Source organism: Andrena cerasifolii, chromosome 12 (assembly GCF_050908995.1).
Source record: "Andrena cerasifolii isolate SP2316 chromosome 12, iyAndCera1_principal, whole genome shotgun sequence".
Taxonomy (NCBI): domain Eukaryota; kingdom Metazoa; phylum Arthropoda; class Insecta; order Hymenoptera; family Andrenidae; genus Andrena; species Andrena cerasifolii.
Window position 1 is genome coordinate 7,955,231 of NC_135129.1, and position 12,793 is coordinate 7,968,023.

Consider the following 12,793-nt stretch of genomic DNA (forward strand, 5'->3'; position numbering starts at 1 on the left):
TTCGCCTACCGCGTCTCAAGTGAAAACACATACACATACATGCAGGCGCAGTCGCCGTCGAATACAAATATGGCCACGGTTTTCGAAAGCTCGTTCCTTTCGAACAGGCTGCATCGCATCGAAGAACGGTACGAAGAACCAGCAAACACTTTCGGCAAATGTGACTGCACTAGCTATAGCTATCTTGCCCTGAGCGTCGTTTTCTTTACCATTGGTACAGTGATCACTATTTTTTCTTTGGGTGACGTCGCAGACGGACACGTACTTTCGAACCTTGGTGAAATGTGGTTTATCGGTCCGATATTCATCTGTTCTGGGCTAACGTTGGCCGTCAAGTGTATGCTTTATCTTCGAAAAAAGTCCGTTGTCAGACAGATGATCTTTCATCGACGACAGTTGTTTAGGGTAAGTATGTACATGCTTATGTACTTGGTTAGTTGCGCTCCGTGCTCCGTTCGAATGCTCTCGTTCCGGTACTAACAGTTCTCTCTCTCTCCCTCTATCATCGGATTGCTTTCGGTTCTAGTTTTGTCTCCACGTACCAAGTACGTCCCACTTCCAACCATCCCCCATAGTCGTTGTTATTCCCAGGGAAACGTGCATGCATTTTACAATATCCTTTGGTTGAAATGTAAATATCCGATACTCGTATTTAAAAGGTTAGTTTCCGTGACGGTAAGCGAGCCTGCGTGTCCAAGTCTAAACACTAAACACCATAGGTTTCGATGTTTCTTTTAAGGTCGATTCAAAATGAATCAACTCGTTGTTGAATACAAGATGATTCAAGTATGTTGGTAAAACTGTTGGACAGCATTTGCAGGAATTTGCTGGGACGCGTGGTATGGGATCCATCGGTACCGCTGTGACTTTGGGTCCACCTTCCTACGAGGTAATTGTACAAGAGAGTTCCAATGAATTGCCACCACCCTCTTATGCGGAAGCGATTGCTCTTTTACACAGGACTATCGAGAATGGTAAACATCTGCGTCTGTGCGTGGTACTAGCATAACTCGCTGCGACTCATCGGAATGCGATGAAACGTTACAAGCTTTTTCCTTCCGCTTTAGATGCTAAATCGAGTTCCGCCGCGGTCTCTTGTGGCAGTATCGCCGCGGCCGAGAACATTAGGCGCAAACCTTGAAATGGATCGATGATCCAGTTCCGATTGGATGGATCAAGGATCGCGAAAGAATCCAACTTGCCCTTCCTAGCTGCGAAGGATTGCGCTCGTCGTCCTGCTATATTTCACGCGCTTTTTTTATTATTATTATTATTATATATTATAAACAGATTACAGGCCCGACGGACGTAAATCACGTCGGGTGTGTCGCGCGCATTATACTGGTTGATGTACAAAGGACCAAGTATTATCTTGGGAGACGGGTGAAGCACCGAAACCATCGTGCTCTCCGCCACTGTCTGCCGTTACTTAAATCCAGCGAGAGTTTCATACTATAAAATTCGTAATGCTCGGGGATTACAACCGCGATCCACCGAGCCATTATGGGTTACAAAATCGAATGCTGTGATCGTAAAGAATGTCATTTAGTTCTGTGAACTGAGAAATGTAATCGCAACAAAATTGTTTTGGGGATGGAGATTAGGATGTGGTGTCGTCTGTGTATAAATTTTCCGACGTCATGTGTTGTGCGTGAACGTCAGCACTACTTACATGGTCGTATTCGATCGATCGATCGAAAAAAATAACAAACGACTTGACTTGTACTGTGATATTCAACTCTATACGTTTAATTGATTTTTAAAAATTTGTTCGTCAATATTTTTCTAACGATATAGTACTAGGCCCGATGTCGATGAAAGCGGCAAGCTTTTTGGCTGAAGAATGATTACCAAATTTTGTATTCATAGAAACAACGATATCCGCGAGCAATTGCGGAGTTTGTGTTTAACCATGTCAATCATATTGTAATACATTACGATAACCTACGACAATAGAGAACACTACACTAATAGTGTATGATCAACTATCGCGCTGTTACCTTCTCTGAATTCTCTTAATCTACCACCAAGTTTTATCGCCGACAGCGCGTGTTTTTTTGAAACCATTGAAAGGCACTGTGTTACTTTTCATACAACCAGTATATTTAACGACGTAAAATAGGAGGAACGCCGTTTGAACAGTTCCCTGTACACCAGGCACAAAATGTACAATATGCTTAGCGTTTTTGATGTACATGCATTTTGGTGGAAACTGGATTTGTCGGGAGGATCGTGTGAATCTGATAGAACAAAGACGATGTAGAAGAAAAAATAGGGTAATAGGGAGCAGGATCAAACAAAGAGGAGGAGGAAGCGGAGATGGTGAATGAAGCGTTGCGTATCCCCCGACAGCTTAGGAACGAGCAACGGCCAGCATTTCTTCTTGATGAATAAGATGGGTCGTATGATTAACAAGACTCATTAATTTCGACAACGAGGCGGCCCAGGCATCTAATAAAGCAGCCGGTTCTTGAGTTCCAGTGAATCTAACCACGCCAGCTGGTCTATCTGTACGGGCATTTATCACTCCAGTTTCTACTAGGTTGCAGAGACATGCCTCCGTTTCCACGACTGGTAAATCCAATAACTCGGCCATACGAGTCAACGTGATTTTTGTGTAATATCTTGCCATAATTCTAATATTCTGTAGAAACGGAACGCGAAGAGGGAATAATAAGCATCCGACGGGGCTAGCTGTCGAAACAAAACGAAACATTCAAGCTTACGTGTTCAACGACGCGCTTACGAAGTTCGGCCCAGCGCTTGGAACCTCCTTTGGTCGACTCGGTAAAAACTTCGGTGGCTCTAAGGTCTTTCTCGTAAATTTCACAAAGTCCAGACCACTTTATCAGCTCTGGATTCACGAACAGGCGTAACAACTCCCTGCGGATGGGGAAATTCAAAAGGAGTCGTGTAGTTTTCGCTGAACCCGCTTAATGATATATAAGAGCACACCCGAGTCGTCGCTCTAGAGTAGTAGGTGGTATATTATTACTTGTACGTCGGTATCTCGTCCAAAAGTTTATCAGCCAGCAGTCTGTGCGTCAAATCCGCCTGCTCCGGCTCGTGTGGCGCGAGCACAAGGTAAATAACAGCCCGCGAAAGAACTGTGTGCCTCTTCTCGGAATCATCTTTGATAGTCGGAGTCTCTAGGACTGCTCGATTGTGTCTACACAATTCTAAATGCCAACCTTCGTGGAAGGCTAATTTCATCATTAGACTAGAATAGAGAAGAAACAGTTGATTCCATACTCGTTTAACCAATCTCTGAAAGTAATTCTTCGTTCTCGCACACTCACTCGTAATACTTTAGCTTCAGGTATTGCACATCTTCGTTCTTCTCGTCGTTGAAAAATTTCACACTGATTTTCTTAGCTATTATTTGAGTGCGCACAAAGTCCTCTTTCGCTAAACATAATCGCATTTGCTCCAAAATGAGAAAAGTCTTTTCTAAACGCGTCATACTTCCGTAAGTCTCGACCTGGTGAATAAATAGGTGGTTACCTTAAAAAACATTCCGATCCCCCTTCGATCGTTGTTCTCGCACATTTGTACGAGCGTAAATACCTGCAACTCCAGCATAACAGTCGCGGCACCCGATACATCTCCGTCCTCTTCTTTGATTATCGCCAATGCGTGAGTGAGTCTCGCTCTCTCCAGCTCCACGTATATCTTAAATAATCGAACAGAATTACGCTACGAGTCTTCCATCCCGTGGGAGAAACAGAATTAAGAATGCTTTACCTTTCCCTCTGTTACTGTACGCAGGGTTTCTATCAATTTAACTTTAGTTTCCTTGTCGGGCATTTTGTCCACGTAAGTGCTACATTCCTGCACCATTTTTGTAACGGCTTGTTTGAACTGAGATCGTCTTTTCGACAGCAAAACTATATGTTCGTTCAGGGCTGCCCAATTCTTTGCTTCTAAGCATATTTCAACGATAGCTACCAAAATCCGTGACGTGGATGGCATATCCGCAGCCTGGCACAAAAAAAAAGTTTTCAACATTTCACGCAAGACTCGAAGAAAGAAAATTCATCGTGTACAATTGCAAATAAGCTCAACTGTTCGTGCTAGTTTCTCCAACGCTAATAATTGATCCAAAGCATCGTGCAGCTTCCCCTCGCATGCTAGCTTTTTGGACTCCGGAATCTTTACGTCGCAGTCGTTGCTGTAATTCCCGTCTGGTTTCACGATTTTACCAGAATCCATCATCATGGTGCTGTCGGAAATATCTTCGTCTTTCATTCCACACGCTGGTAGAGAGAACTGCCGGCAATCGAATTGACGAATATGTTTATGTATGATTCGAGAAGACAAATATATTTATATGTACTTACATGAATCGGTGAACTTCTCCTAAAAATATTCGCCAATTACTCTCCCCGAGATTATATTCTCCACGTAAAACAATTTCGTTCTTTTTCAGGCGAATAATCGCTTGTTTTCTCCGCCTACAAGTTCCTTTATGTATCGCGAGAGACGGCAACGAAACGCGCGTGTACCAACACCTTCAATTGCATATAATCCACGTATTTTACCTAGTAGGTTTATACACACACATATTTAATGTCCGCCATTAAACATTGCTCGAAAATGATTGGTCATGCAACGCTGCTCACAGCGCGCGCAACGCAACGCTGGCCATTGAGCTCTAAACAATGTTTTTCTAGCGCCAGGGGCGTCAGAATTTTTTTCTTTTTGTGCTAGAAAGAGAGGGAGTAGTATTTAAACGCATTTTCCTCAAAATCATGTTTTCAAAGTCGGTGACACACATAACTAAAAAATTAATGAACCGATTTACTCGCGGCTTTGTAGGTTTAGTTTAGGGTTAAAAATATAAGCGCTATCGGGAGTTTTTTTCCTTTCTTTTTACCTAGATTTTTTTTACACTCGAAAACTGACCGATATTTTGCCAAATATCGATGCTTTAACTTTGCACAGCTGCCATTTTATCTCAAAATAATTTTTCCCAAAATCGGGCCCGATGGCGCTTAGATAATTTCATATATTGTCTAAAAAAAATTTATTATTTTGAAGTCGGTTTTAATTTGTTTTTAATTTTTTTTTATCACAAAAAATAGTGGAATATCCGTAAGATGTACTCTTTCCAATAGACTAATGTTTAATAATAAAAGTTTATCGGTTTTTCTAGAAAAAATTCCCAAAGAAGCATGTTGTTTTGACTGTTCTAGGTAGGCCTCACCCTTTAAGTATCGATGCAAAATATCGAAACTTGGATCGAAAAATATCGATATTTCGATGTATCGATACCTGTATCGCCATACCTAATGTGTACCAACATGTATACATACGTGTAGGAAGCTTTGACTGGTTTTGACACTTTTGACGTTCTTTAAACGCGTTTTAAGTATAATGTAAAATAATGAATAATGCTATCACGTTACCGCCAAGTTTCCGAGTTTACCAATAGTTATAATAGTAAATGTTCCATGACTGTTTGACGGTTTAACCAGTTTCGACAGTGTTAGGTTAGACCGCGCAACAAATTTTTTCTTTAAAATGCCTTTGAGATTTGCCTATGTCGACGACTCGCGTTTCACATGCAGAGAATCAGTCTGGGTTAGGTTTTAAAGCCGTTACTCTGTTTAGCGAGGTTTGAATTTTCACTGAAAATTGGTACGACACATTCGCCGCCGCCGCCATGTCCGAAAAGGAAGAAGGCGAATCTGTTGCGAATGAAAATGTTGGAACTAAAGCCGAGGAGATTGGTGAAAATTTAGTTAACGAAGAATCACCTGCCAATTTAGAAGCGATTTCAGCTGAAGCAACCCTAGTTCGAAATGGAGTTCAAGCAGCTTCCAAGGACAAGGCAAAAAGTAAAAAGAAATTAAGAGTGTTTACAAAGTTTACGAACTAGTAGTGACGAAATAGCATTTTCATTAGCATTCGCTTGACATTTTCAGTTGCCATTCTATTGAAAGCAACTGGCAATGCGCCAATAATGAGACAGAAAAGATGGTTCGTCAGCCAAGATCATTGCATCGGTCGTATTTCAAATTTTGTCAGAAGATATCTGAAACTGGATACCACTGAAAAACTGGTAAGCGCGAAAAAAAGAATTGCACCCGATTACGCTTAATAAATAAACGTGATTTATTCCTCGGCAGTTCCTGTACGTAAATCAGACATTTGCACCTGCGCCGGATCAGGTGGTTAAAAACTTGTACGACTGTTACGGCGCTGATGGAAAATTAATACTCCACTATTGTAAAAGTCAAGCTTGGGGTTGAGCGATCCTCGAGGTGTACACATCCTTTAAGCGCCAACATACACACATCGTCTACGCTTCAGTGAACAGTTAGCGATAGGCAATGTTCGCCGACAAATGTCTCGTTGACCCTTTTGTAGCGTGAGGTGCGTATTGTAATTGATATATAAATACATACTGCTCTATCGTTGCCGTAAAAAATTTTTCTCTCTTGCTTTCTCCAATTGAGTGGCGAAATATTCACACAATTGGTCAAAGGAAGTGTGCGTGGAACATGGTAGTATAAGAAAGTGGAAACAAATACTTCGGATATTGATGGAAAGTTTGAAAGCATATTCATCCCTATTAGTTACCACAATGGTGCTGGATGATCGCTGCAAGTTTGCCGCCGTTTTCTCTCTGAATTGTACGATTAATGTTGTTTGATTTGTTTTTTTTTCTCGTACGCCCGCAGACATCGTATTGGAATCGTGACCGGGCGATTGTACATCTACAAAGTGAATTGTAGAAGGGAATAGATGTGAGAATAGATTAGAGCTGAAAAGGCCGAATAAGAACGGATTTACGTACATGTAACGTTACGATTGGAGGTTGTTATCTACACAAGTAATTATTCCAGTCCGCCGTTATCGCTTGCGATATGTGTATCGAGGGGGTATTTCCAGATAATTATAGCACCGTCCGCGCTTACTGTCACCAAAAATTCACCGTTTGGAGCGAAAGCGCAGCTGGTAACCGGGGCAGCATGAGCCAGACCGAAACGAACGGTAACCGCGGCACGATAATCCCACAGTCTTACAGTAAAATCGTCCGATCCGGTTAGAAAATATTGTCCGTCGTGGCTGACAGTTATAGCGTTCAGCGTGCCAACTGTCGATCCTTGGACTTGGCGAGCCAACGAACCATCCAAGACCTCCCAGTAAGCTATATTACGGTCCGAGCCGCACGTTAAAACTTGCGTACCGCTAGGAACGAAGCTAGTTGCCATGTACATTGTATTTCCCCCCATGGCGAACTTCCTTCTGAAATTCCTAAGCAGCAAGTGTTGGTGACACAACGATGTAGCAACATATATACGTGCAATTCATTTTCCGAGTACTTGCATCATCCTGATGTTAAATTAATAATACCTCATGTCCCACATTATGCATGTACCATCTGCGCTGGAACTAATCAAATTTTTATCATCCGGCGACACCTGCAGCGACGTTATTGGACCTCTGTGTTGTTTCAACACGTCCAACAATTGCCGCGACGCGGACTTGTAATTCCATATTCGCACCTAAACGCGAACGTGACGATTCAAGATTTATAGATATCCTCCGCGTGCGCCTAACTCCTGCATAATCTAGTACAAGGCCATCGTTTAATCTTGTAACAGCGACCGCTGGACAGCAGTCATGCCCGAGCTTCGAAAATTTTGGGATGGTCTCTTTCAAAGTAACGTCGCAAAGAGCTATTCGGAATTTTTCGTATAACTTTTGAACTATAAAAGATAGATAATTTAACATATTTTACGTTTACTTAATTTTTCTTTTATCAATTCTTTAACCATAATTGATGTGAAAAGCTTTTGCAAACTGTTTATTTGATACTGTATTTAATGCTCTTTTTAAAATTCATGGTGTTGATTAGCAATAGGCTAGTCGTTTCTGTATCATTACTTTCATAAATTGAGAAATTATATTTTTTCCAGCGGTCGCTGGCAATTCTCCGAAAGCCGGGCTGGTGCATGGTTCTGGTGGAATGCGCCCGTGAGTCGCTGTTCCAATTTTACCTGTAGCCATCCTCCAGGGAGTGATCGGCATAACCGCAGCCATTTGGGGGCGAAACCAGAAATAAACATAACCTAAACGTTTATCTATCTCTTTCTACCAGTATTTCTCTCTCTCTTTCTGTCAGTATTCTGTCTCTTTTTTTACAGTTTCTTTCTCTGTCTACTTCCGCTTTTGCCTCAAATCGCGGCAACCAATCAGCGACGATACACGTTGTTCCGATCACTGCCTAGAGGATCACTATTTACCTTTTGGCGCGAGTGCGGGTTGCAAGATTAAATGATGATTCCGTACAACACTTGTGTAGACTGAACGCTCGTTAGAAACTAGATGGGTGTGCAGTGGCGGATTTAAGAAAACAGACCCAGGTGGCAAACGTTCTGAGGGGGAAATGAAGAGGTAGTTTACTAAAAACGGGTCAAGTGTAGTAGTACAAAAAAATGTACTGTTTGAATACCTATACCTATCATAATTTCTTTTTTGGTCATGGGGCCCTACGGGGGCCTTCTGTGCCTAGCCTACTGCTCATCAGCTGCCCCGTTAAATCCGCCACTGGGGGTGTGATTTACCTGGCCATCGCAGCCGCCGCTGGCGAGCTTGCAGTCATCGCTCGTAATCGTAATTGCCGTCACAGATTTTGGGTGAGCGTGATTAATGGCGAATAAAAGTTTACCACCGTTTAATGAAAATCCTCGTATCGTACCGTCGTTCCAGGCTTCCTCCGATGCACAAGAAAGTTTGAAAACACGTGTTCGCGATTTGCGAGAAAACGTACGTATGTATGTACATAGATATGTATAGTATGACATGTAGTAGTCGAGTCAAGTACTTACCAGATATTATAGTGCCGCCATTACGATCGAAGGATAAGCTCGAGCAGATAAAATTCGGCACGGTGATTCGAAGCAGTTCCTTCTGCGTTTTCAGTTTCCACACACGAATATCGTGTTTGCTAGCAGTTGCAAATATCTCGGAACGGTTGCTGTGGAGAATGTCGATACGTCCACACAGAGTTACGCACAATGTACTCGTAGAAGCTTGTCTACCTACATAATACCTACCGTGGAAACGCGAGATCGTATATCGAGCTGGTGTGACAAGTGACGAGCAGGCGCGTGCGGAAGTTGGACAGCTGAATTTCGTAGATCTCGCAAAGAACGGTCCCCACCAGTATAAAATCATCTTTGTAACGGATCATCGAGGTGACCGTGGCGCACACATTCCCCTTGCGATGCTGCATTCGATTATAGATATACATACATACGTACGTAGGTATACGTAATAATGCTTAAAAAGTAATCATCGCTTGCTCGTGCTCCTTTTCTCGCTGCCGCGCTAACGATATACGATAGGCATCTTTAAAGCGCATTCGGGAGATAAATCACGCGTGATTGTGCAATCATGCGATCGCGCACGATCATTACGAGAACGAATTATATAGATGACTAGGAAAATACCCCGCGCTTCACTTCGGGCCTAGGAGATATTAAGGACTCCATGAAAACACAGTTTACCCCCTTTTCACCCCCTTAGGGGTTGATTAGTGCAAAATCCTGAAATTGATTTTTAGGGATTTGTGTGGGAAACCGTTGTATGTAAAAACCAAGTTGATATCTAATCGGGCCTAAGAGATTATAGGGAATCCGTGAAAATACATTTCACCCCTTTTCACCTCCTTGGGGACGGAATTTCCAAAAATCCTTCCTTAGTGGGCGCCTACGTCATGAAAATAATGTACCTTTCAAATTTCACGTTCCTAGGTTAAACGGTTTGAGCTGGGCGTTGATGAGTGAGTGAGTCAGTCAGGACATCTTTTATATATATATATAGATTTAGGCGCGCGAGAAGAATCGTGTGATTTACCGTTTTTATGCATGGCATGACCAGCAATTTCTTTGTTCTGTGTCTGACAGGGAGCGAGTCTGTTGATATCTCGGCTAATTCGACTGTTCCATCGCCAGCGCCTACAATTATCTCTTCCTTTCGTAAGAGTAACAAATTTCTTACACCGCCAGCGTATGCTTCTCCCTCGCAGCTGGTTTTTCCCTTGGTTGCACGCGGTATTTTTGAATAACATCCGATCATAATCGGACACTCGAGTTCTTCGGAATTGGCGATATTTAACCTACGTAGGTAAAATGTCCATGTAGTAAATGTTGGATCAAGAGGCGCAGAAGGTGTTTTCGCGATTACGCGAGACAAATGAATTGAACCATGATCAACGACGAGAGGTGTCGTGGTCACACACGTGTACCTTGCTTTTATGACGTCACCAGATGTCGTTCCACAGTAGACATTTTCATCCCCGTCGTCCAAGACGACACAGTTTATCAGGCGCCTAATTTTGCCGATTTTTATGTCAATCCCACGGAGTTTGCTAGCTTTCGGGTCTACGCGCCAAAGTCTGATCGCTCCCTCTCCGGCAGTGACGAAATTCGCGTTATGAACGTTTGCCCGCGCGATTATTTCGGCGTGGCCCCCCTGGATCGAGGTACCTGTAGATCGGGACGCGATTCCGGACATCATCCGAGGAATGAACAAATTCCAACTACACATACGCGATATAAGTTTTTTCTACAAGATGGAGTTACCGCAAAGTGGACTTTGATTTTCAACGTCCCACACTACGATGTAACCGTCATCTCTGCCTCCCAGACTGATCAGATACCGCCCGTCCTGTGTGAAACACACGTTCTCCACTCTTACTTTGTGCATTTCATAACTAGCTTTCATCTTACGCTTCTCGTAATCCCATATTATGACGGTGGCCTGCGTAGAAAATAATTCGCTGATTTCAGAATGCGACCTCATGCGGAAATCCAGGGAAGCCAAACGCAAGAGGCGAACGCACCTTGAAACCGTGATGGGTCACTTGGCCGGAAGCTATCATGTCTCCACAAGGTGAGATACATAAAGCGGAGACTAAGGTTTTGTGGCCAGTGAGGAAGATCTGCTCCTCCGTTTTCGTGTTCTTTATGGTAACTTTATTGCCCGTCGCGTACACTAGGTGTTCTCCATCTGGATGTAGCCATAAACCGTTTCTTGTTGCACCTACGTGACGAGAGAAAAGAAAAGAGACCATTCATGTATCGAGTACTTGTGTAGGCTAAAAGAGATCGCAAGTCTAAAACATAACAATGTTAATTCGGTTCATATGGAACCATTCATTCGTGGCCAAAATTTATTGTCGTGTACTAACCATCGAACGCTATCACTCCAAATATATCGAGTTGCCTCGTCTCCATGATGGGAGAATATTTTAATCCCGTTCGCTCGGTCGACTCGTAAATGCCTAAACGCGCTTGGCGAAATAAGAAGTTATATACCATGTCGTCATGACAATCGTTGACACGCGATAACTCTCTAAAGTTACCCCTACAACGTTAGTAACAAAGACTTGCTTGATTTGAGTCAAAAAGTCGATAACGTCAAGATATGTCGATAAAGTAGAAATAGCGGTAGGTTTCTACCGCTTATTAGCGCAAAGCGTTGAACCGTGTTCCCTTGTCATCATTAGGTATACTTTGACACCCCGGTCGGTCGCATTGCTTTGCATCTGCGGTGCTCGCACATCTACTCATGGTAGATTGGTAGTGTGTGACCAAGTAGTGTGCATGCACACACACAGCCACGCCACACACAGAGTTCAGAGTTGTGTTGTTACGCCGCCGTGAGTGCGTCCCGCCTAATCTTATTAAATATCGTGTGTGGACTTTGGGAAGTTTAAAAGGTGTGTTTATTATTGCACGATCATGGATTTATTACCGTAAGTCTGTTTTTGTACGTACGTATGTAGAGTAATGCACATAGTTGGTGAGAGTAGCTCGTTGAGGTTAACGATCCCGCACCATAACCTTAATAATAACCAAGCCGCTGGACCGTTTATTTACATGCGATTGTCCAGTGAGGTGAACTCAACGTTCTGGAAGATCGGTCGATTAAAAACATTCGATCACTGGCCGTTTCAATCTTCCGACGAGAATAATTGCAATCCCGAACGTATGGCCGCTGCTGGATTTCTTGCCATCGGTGGCAAAGAAGAACCTGACTTGGTCGAATGTTTTATATGTTCAAAACAACTCGATGGTTGGGATCCTGACGACGATCCATGGTACGGATCGTGATTTTCTTTTATCGTCGCACACTCCTTCCCGCCTTTCTTTCAACTCGCGCGATTAATTTCCGAATATATTTTGGTTAAATGTCTGAAGTTACGTTTTTTCAGGAAAGAGCATACGAAACACCAGCCTCAGTGTCCATTCGTGAGACTGAACAAACTGGACGAAACTTCGTGGACCGTACACGACCTGTTCGATCTCTTGAAGAAATACAAAGTAAACGAGTGCGTAAGTGTCCTCTGCGTTTTTACATAATTTTTCCGCGGCAAATCCATGGCGAAAGATTAGAATTAAGGTATGCAGATATTTTATAGATGCGTCACTTGGATACGGTTAAAACGAGGGCAAAGGAAGAAAGCAGGAAAGTTGCGAAAGAGATACCTCGGATTTATAAGGGATCAAGGAAAAGCTATAGAGATCTGAGTTAACGTGTGTGGAATGAATTTTATTTTTCAATAACATTTAATTAAAGTGTAGCCTTCATAAAGACTATGGTTATAACTTGGTTAAAAGGTCATTTTCTTTTCAATCGAACAGCACTGTTCTATGCTCAGAACGAAAACTAATAATCCTTTGTTTCTTTTGATACCTATCCTATAGATTAGGAAAAGGAGTGCAATAAATTGTGAGAGGCCGCGTCCGTATCGCGTTTAGACAATTGCGCTGGC

At 42.8% G+C, this 12,793-nt stretch overlaps 5 protein-coding genes across 10 annotated transcripts; 3 read left to right on the forward strand and 2 right to left on the reverse strand.

Moving 5' to 3' along the window:
* Window positions 1-2: 2 nt before the first annotated feature.
* LOC143375304 (uncharacterized) lies at window positions 3-2,409 on the forward strand. 3 transcript variants are annotated; one of them, XM_076824274.1, is made up of 4 exons: window positions 20-128; window positions 254-405; window positions 812-974; window positions 1,068-2,409. In XM_076824274.1, the coding sequence occupies exons 2-4, from the start codon at window positions 283-285 to the stop codon at window positions 1,139-1,141; spliced, it is 360 nt and encodes a 119-aa protein (XP_076680389.1). In that variant the 5' UTR covers window positions 20-128; window positions 254-282; the 3' UTR covers window positions 1,142-2,409. The 3 variants fall into 3 exon arrangements, with proteins under 3 accessions (XP_076680388.1, XP_076680389.1, XP_076680387.1); XM_076824273.1 differs by having other exon boundaries at window positions 3-405; window positions 821-974; XM_076824272.1 differs by having other exon boundaries at window positions 40-405.
* Rpn5 (regulatory particle non-ATPase 5) lies at window positions 2,082-4,538 on the reverse strand. 2 transcript variants are annotated; one of them, XM_076824268.1, is made up of 8 exons: window positions 4,341-4,538; window positions 4,066-4,256; window positions 3,745-3,981; window positions 3,568-3,672; window positions 3,300-3,481; window positions 2,996-3,220; window positions 2,727-2,883; window positions 2,082-2,644 (listed from the first exon to the last, which is right to left on the reverse strand). In XM_076824268.1, exons 2-8 carry the CDS (start codon window positions 4,246-4,248, stop codon window positions 2,354-2,356), a joined length of 1,380 nt encoding a protein of 459 aa, XP_076680383.1. In that variant the 5' UTR covers window positions 4,249-4,256; window positions 4,341-4,538; the 3' UTR covers window positions 2,082-2,353. The 2 variants fall into 2 exon arrangements, with proteins under 2 accessions (XP_076680383.1, XP_076680382.1); XM_076824267.1 differs by having other exon boundaries at window positions 4,066-4,269; window positions 4,341-4,537.
* On the reverse strand, window positions 4,352-11,528 carry LOC143375300 (cilia- and flagella-associated protein 52). 2 transcript variants are annotated; one of them, XR_013086871.1, is made up of 12 exons: window positions 11,207-11,528; window positions 10,859-11,058; window positions 10,599-10,776; window positions 10,262-10,502; window positions 9,871-10,132; window positions 9,069-9,241; window positions 8,841-8,989; window positions 8,577-8,722; window positions 7,363-7,514; window positions 6,803-7,263; window positions 6,586-6,722; window positions 4,352-4,706 (listed from the first exon to the last, which is right to left on the reverse strand). XR_013086871.1 is itself a non-coding variant. In XM_076824265.1 (11 exons), exons 1-10 carry the CDS (start codon window positions 11,334-11,336, stop codon window positions 6,843-6,845), a joined length of 2,052 nt encoding a protein of 683 aa, XP_076680380.1. In that variant the 5' UTR covers window positions 11,337-11,528; the 3' UTR covers window positions 6,094-6,722; window positions 6,803-6,842. The 2 variants fall into 2 exon arrangements, 1 of the variants encoding a protein (XP_076680380.1); XM_076824265.1 differs by lacking the exon at window positions 4,352-4,706 and having other exon boundaries at window positions 6,094-6,722.
* On the forward strand, window positions 5,284-6,270 carry Atg12 (Autophagy-related 12). The gene is made up of 3 exons (XM_076824277.1): window positions 5,284-5,840; window positions 5,928-6,064; window positions 6,132-6,270. The coding sequence occupies exons 1-3, from the start codon at window positions 5,666-5,668 to the stop codon at window positions 6,252-6,254; spliced, it is 435 nt and encodes a 144-aa protein (XP_076680392.1). The 5' UTR covers window positions 5,284-5,665; the 3' UTR covers window positions 6,255-6,270.
* A 97-nt stretch (window positions 11,529-11,625) lies between the features above and the next one.
* Window positions 11,626-12,637, forward strand: Det (baculoviral IAP repeat containing deterin). 2 transcript variants are annotated; one of them, XM_076824275.1, is made up of 4 exons: window positions 11,626-11,773; window positions 11,912-12,118; window positions 12,233-12,353; window positions 12,429-12,637. In XM_076824275.1, the coding sequence occupies exons 1-4, from the start codon at window positions 11,760-11,762 to the stop codon at window positions 12,546-12,548; spliced, it is 462 nt and encodes a 153-aa protein (XP_076680390.1). In that variant the 5' UTR covers window positions 11,626-11,759; the 3' UTR covers window positions 12,549-12,637. The 2 variants fall into 2 exon arrangements, with proteins under 2 accessions (XP_076680390.1, XP_076680391.1); XM_076824276.1 differs by having other exon boundaries at window positions 12,440-12,637.
* The last annotated feature ends 156 nt before the right edge of the window (window positions 12,638-12,793 follow it).

Excerpts from the sequence above, each read along its gene's own strand:
- LOC143375304 (XM_076824272.1), top strand. The coding sequence starts at position 40 with ATGCAGGCGCAGTCGCCGTCGAATACAAATATGGCCACGGTTTTCGAA. Across the intron at positions 406-811 it reads ATCGACGACAGTTGTTTAGG|CATTTGCAGGAATTTGCTGG; the intron begins GTAAGTATGTAC and ends ACTGTTGGACAG. Across the intron at positions 975-1,067 it reads ACACAGGACTATCGAGAATG|ATGCTAAATCGAGTTCCGCC; the intron begins GTAAACATCTGC and ends CTTCCGCTTTAG.
- Rpn5 (XM_076824268.1), bottom strand. The coding sequence starts at position 4,248 with ATGAAAGACGAAGATATTTCCGACAGCACCATGATGATGGATTCTGGT. Across the intron at positions 3,482-3,567 it reads CTGTTATGCTGGAGTTGCAG|GTCGAGACTTACGGAAGTAT; the intron begins GTATTTACGCTC and ends TTTATTCACCAG. Across the intron at positions 2,645-2,726 it reads GTAAGCGCGTCGTTGAACAC|AATATTAGAATTATGGCAAG; the intron begins GTAAGCTTGAAT and ends CCGTTTCTACAG.
- Atg12 (XM_076824277.1), top strand. The coding sequence starts at position 5,666 with ATGTCCGAAAAGGAAGAAGGCGAATCTGTTGCGAATGAAAATGTTGGA. Across the intron at positions 5,841-5,927 it reads TTCCAAGGACAAGGCAAAAA|TTGCCATTCTATTGAAAGCA; the intron begins GTAAAAAGAAAT and ends TGACATTTTCAG. Across the intron at positions 6,065-6,131 it reads TGGATACCACTGAAAAACTG|TTCCTGTACGTAAATCAGAC; the intron begins GTAAGCGCGAAA and ends ATTCCTCGGCAG.
- LOC143375300 (XM_076824265.1), bottom strand. The coding sequence starts at position 11,336 with ATGGTATATAACTTCTTATTTCGCCAAGCGCGTTTAGGCATTTACGAG. Across the intron at positions 11,059-11,206 it reads TGGAGTGATAGCGTTCGATG|GTGCAACAAGAAACGGTTTA; the intron begins GTTAGTACACGA and ends CTCGTCACGTAG. Across the intron at positions 7,515-8,576 it reads GCGGCGGCTGCGATGGCCAG|GTGCGAATATGGAATTACAA; the intron begins GTAAATCACACC and ends GTTCGCGTTTAG.
- Det (XM_076824275.1), top strand. Across the intron at positions 12,119-12,232 it reads GATCCTGACGACGATCCATG|GAAAGAGCATACGAAACACC; the intron begins GTACGGATCGTG and ends ACGTTTTTTCAG. Across the intron at positions 12,354-12,428 it reads AATACAAAGTAAACGAGTGC|ATATTTTATAGATGCGTCAC; the intron begins GTAAGTGTCCTC and ends TAAGGTATGCAG.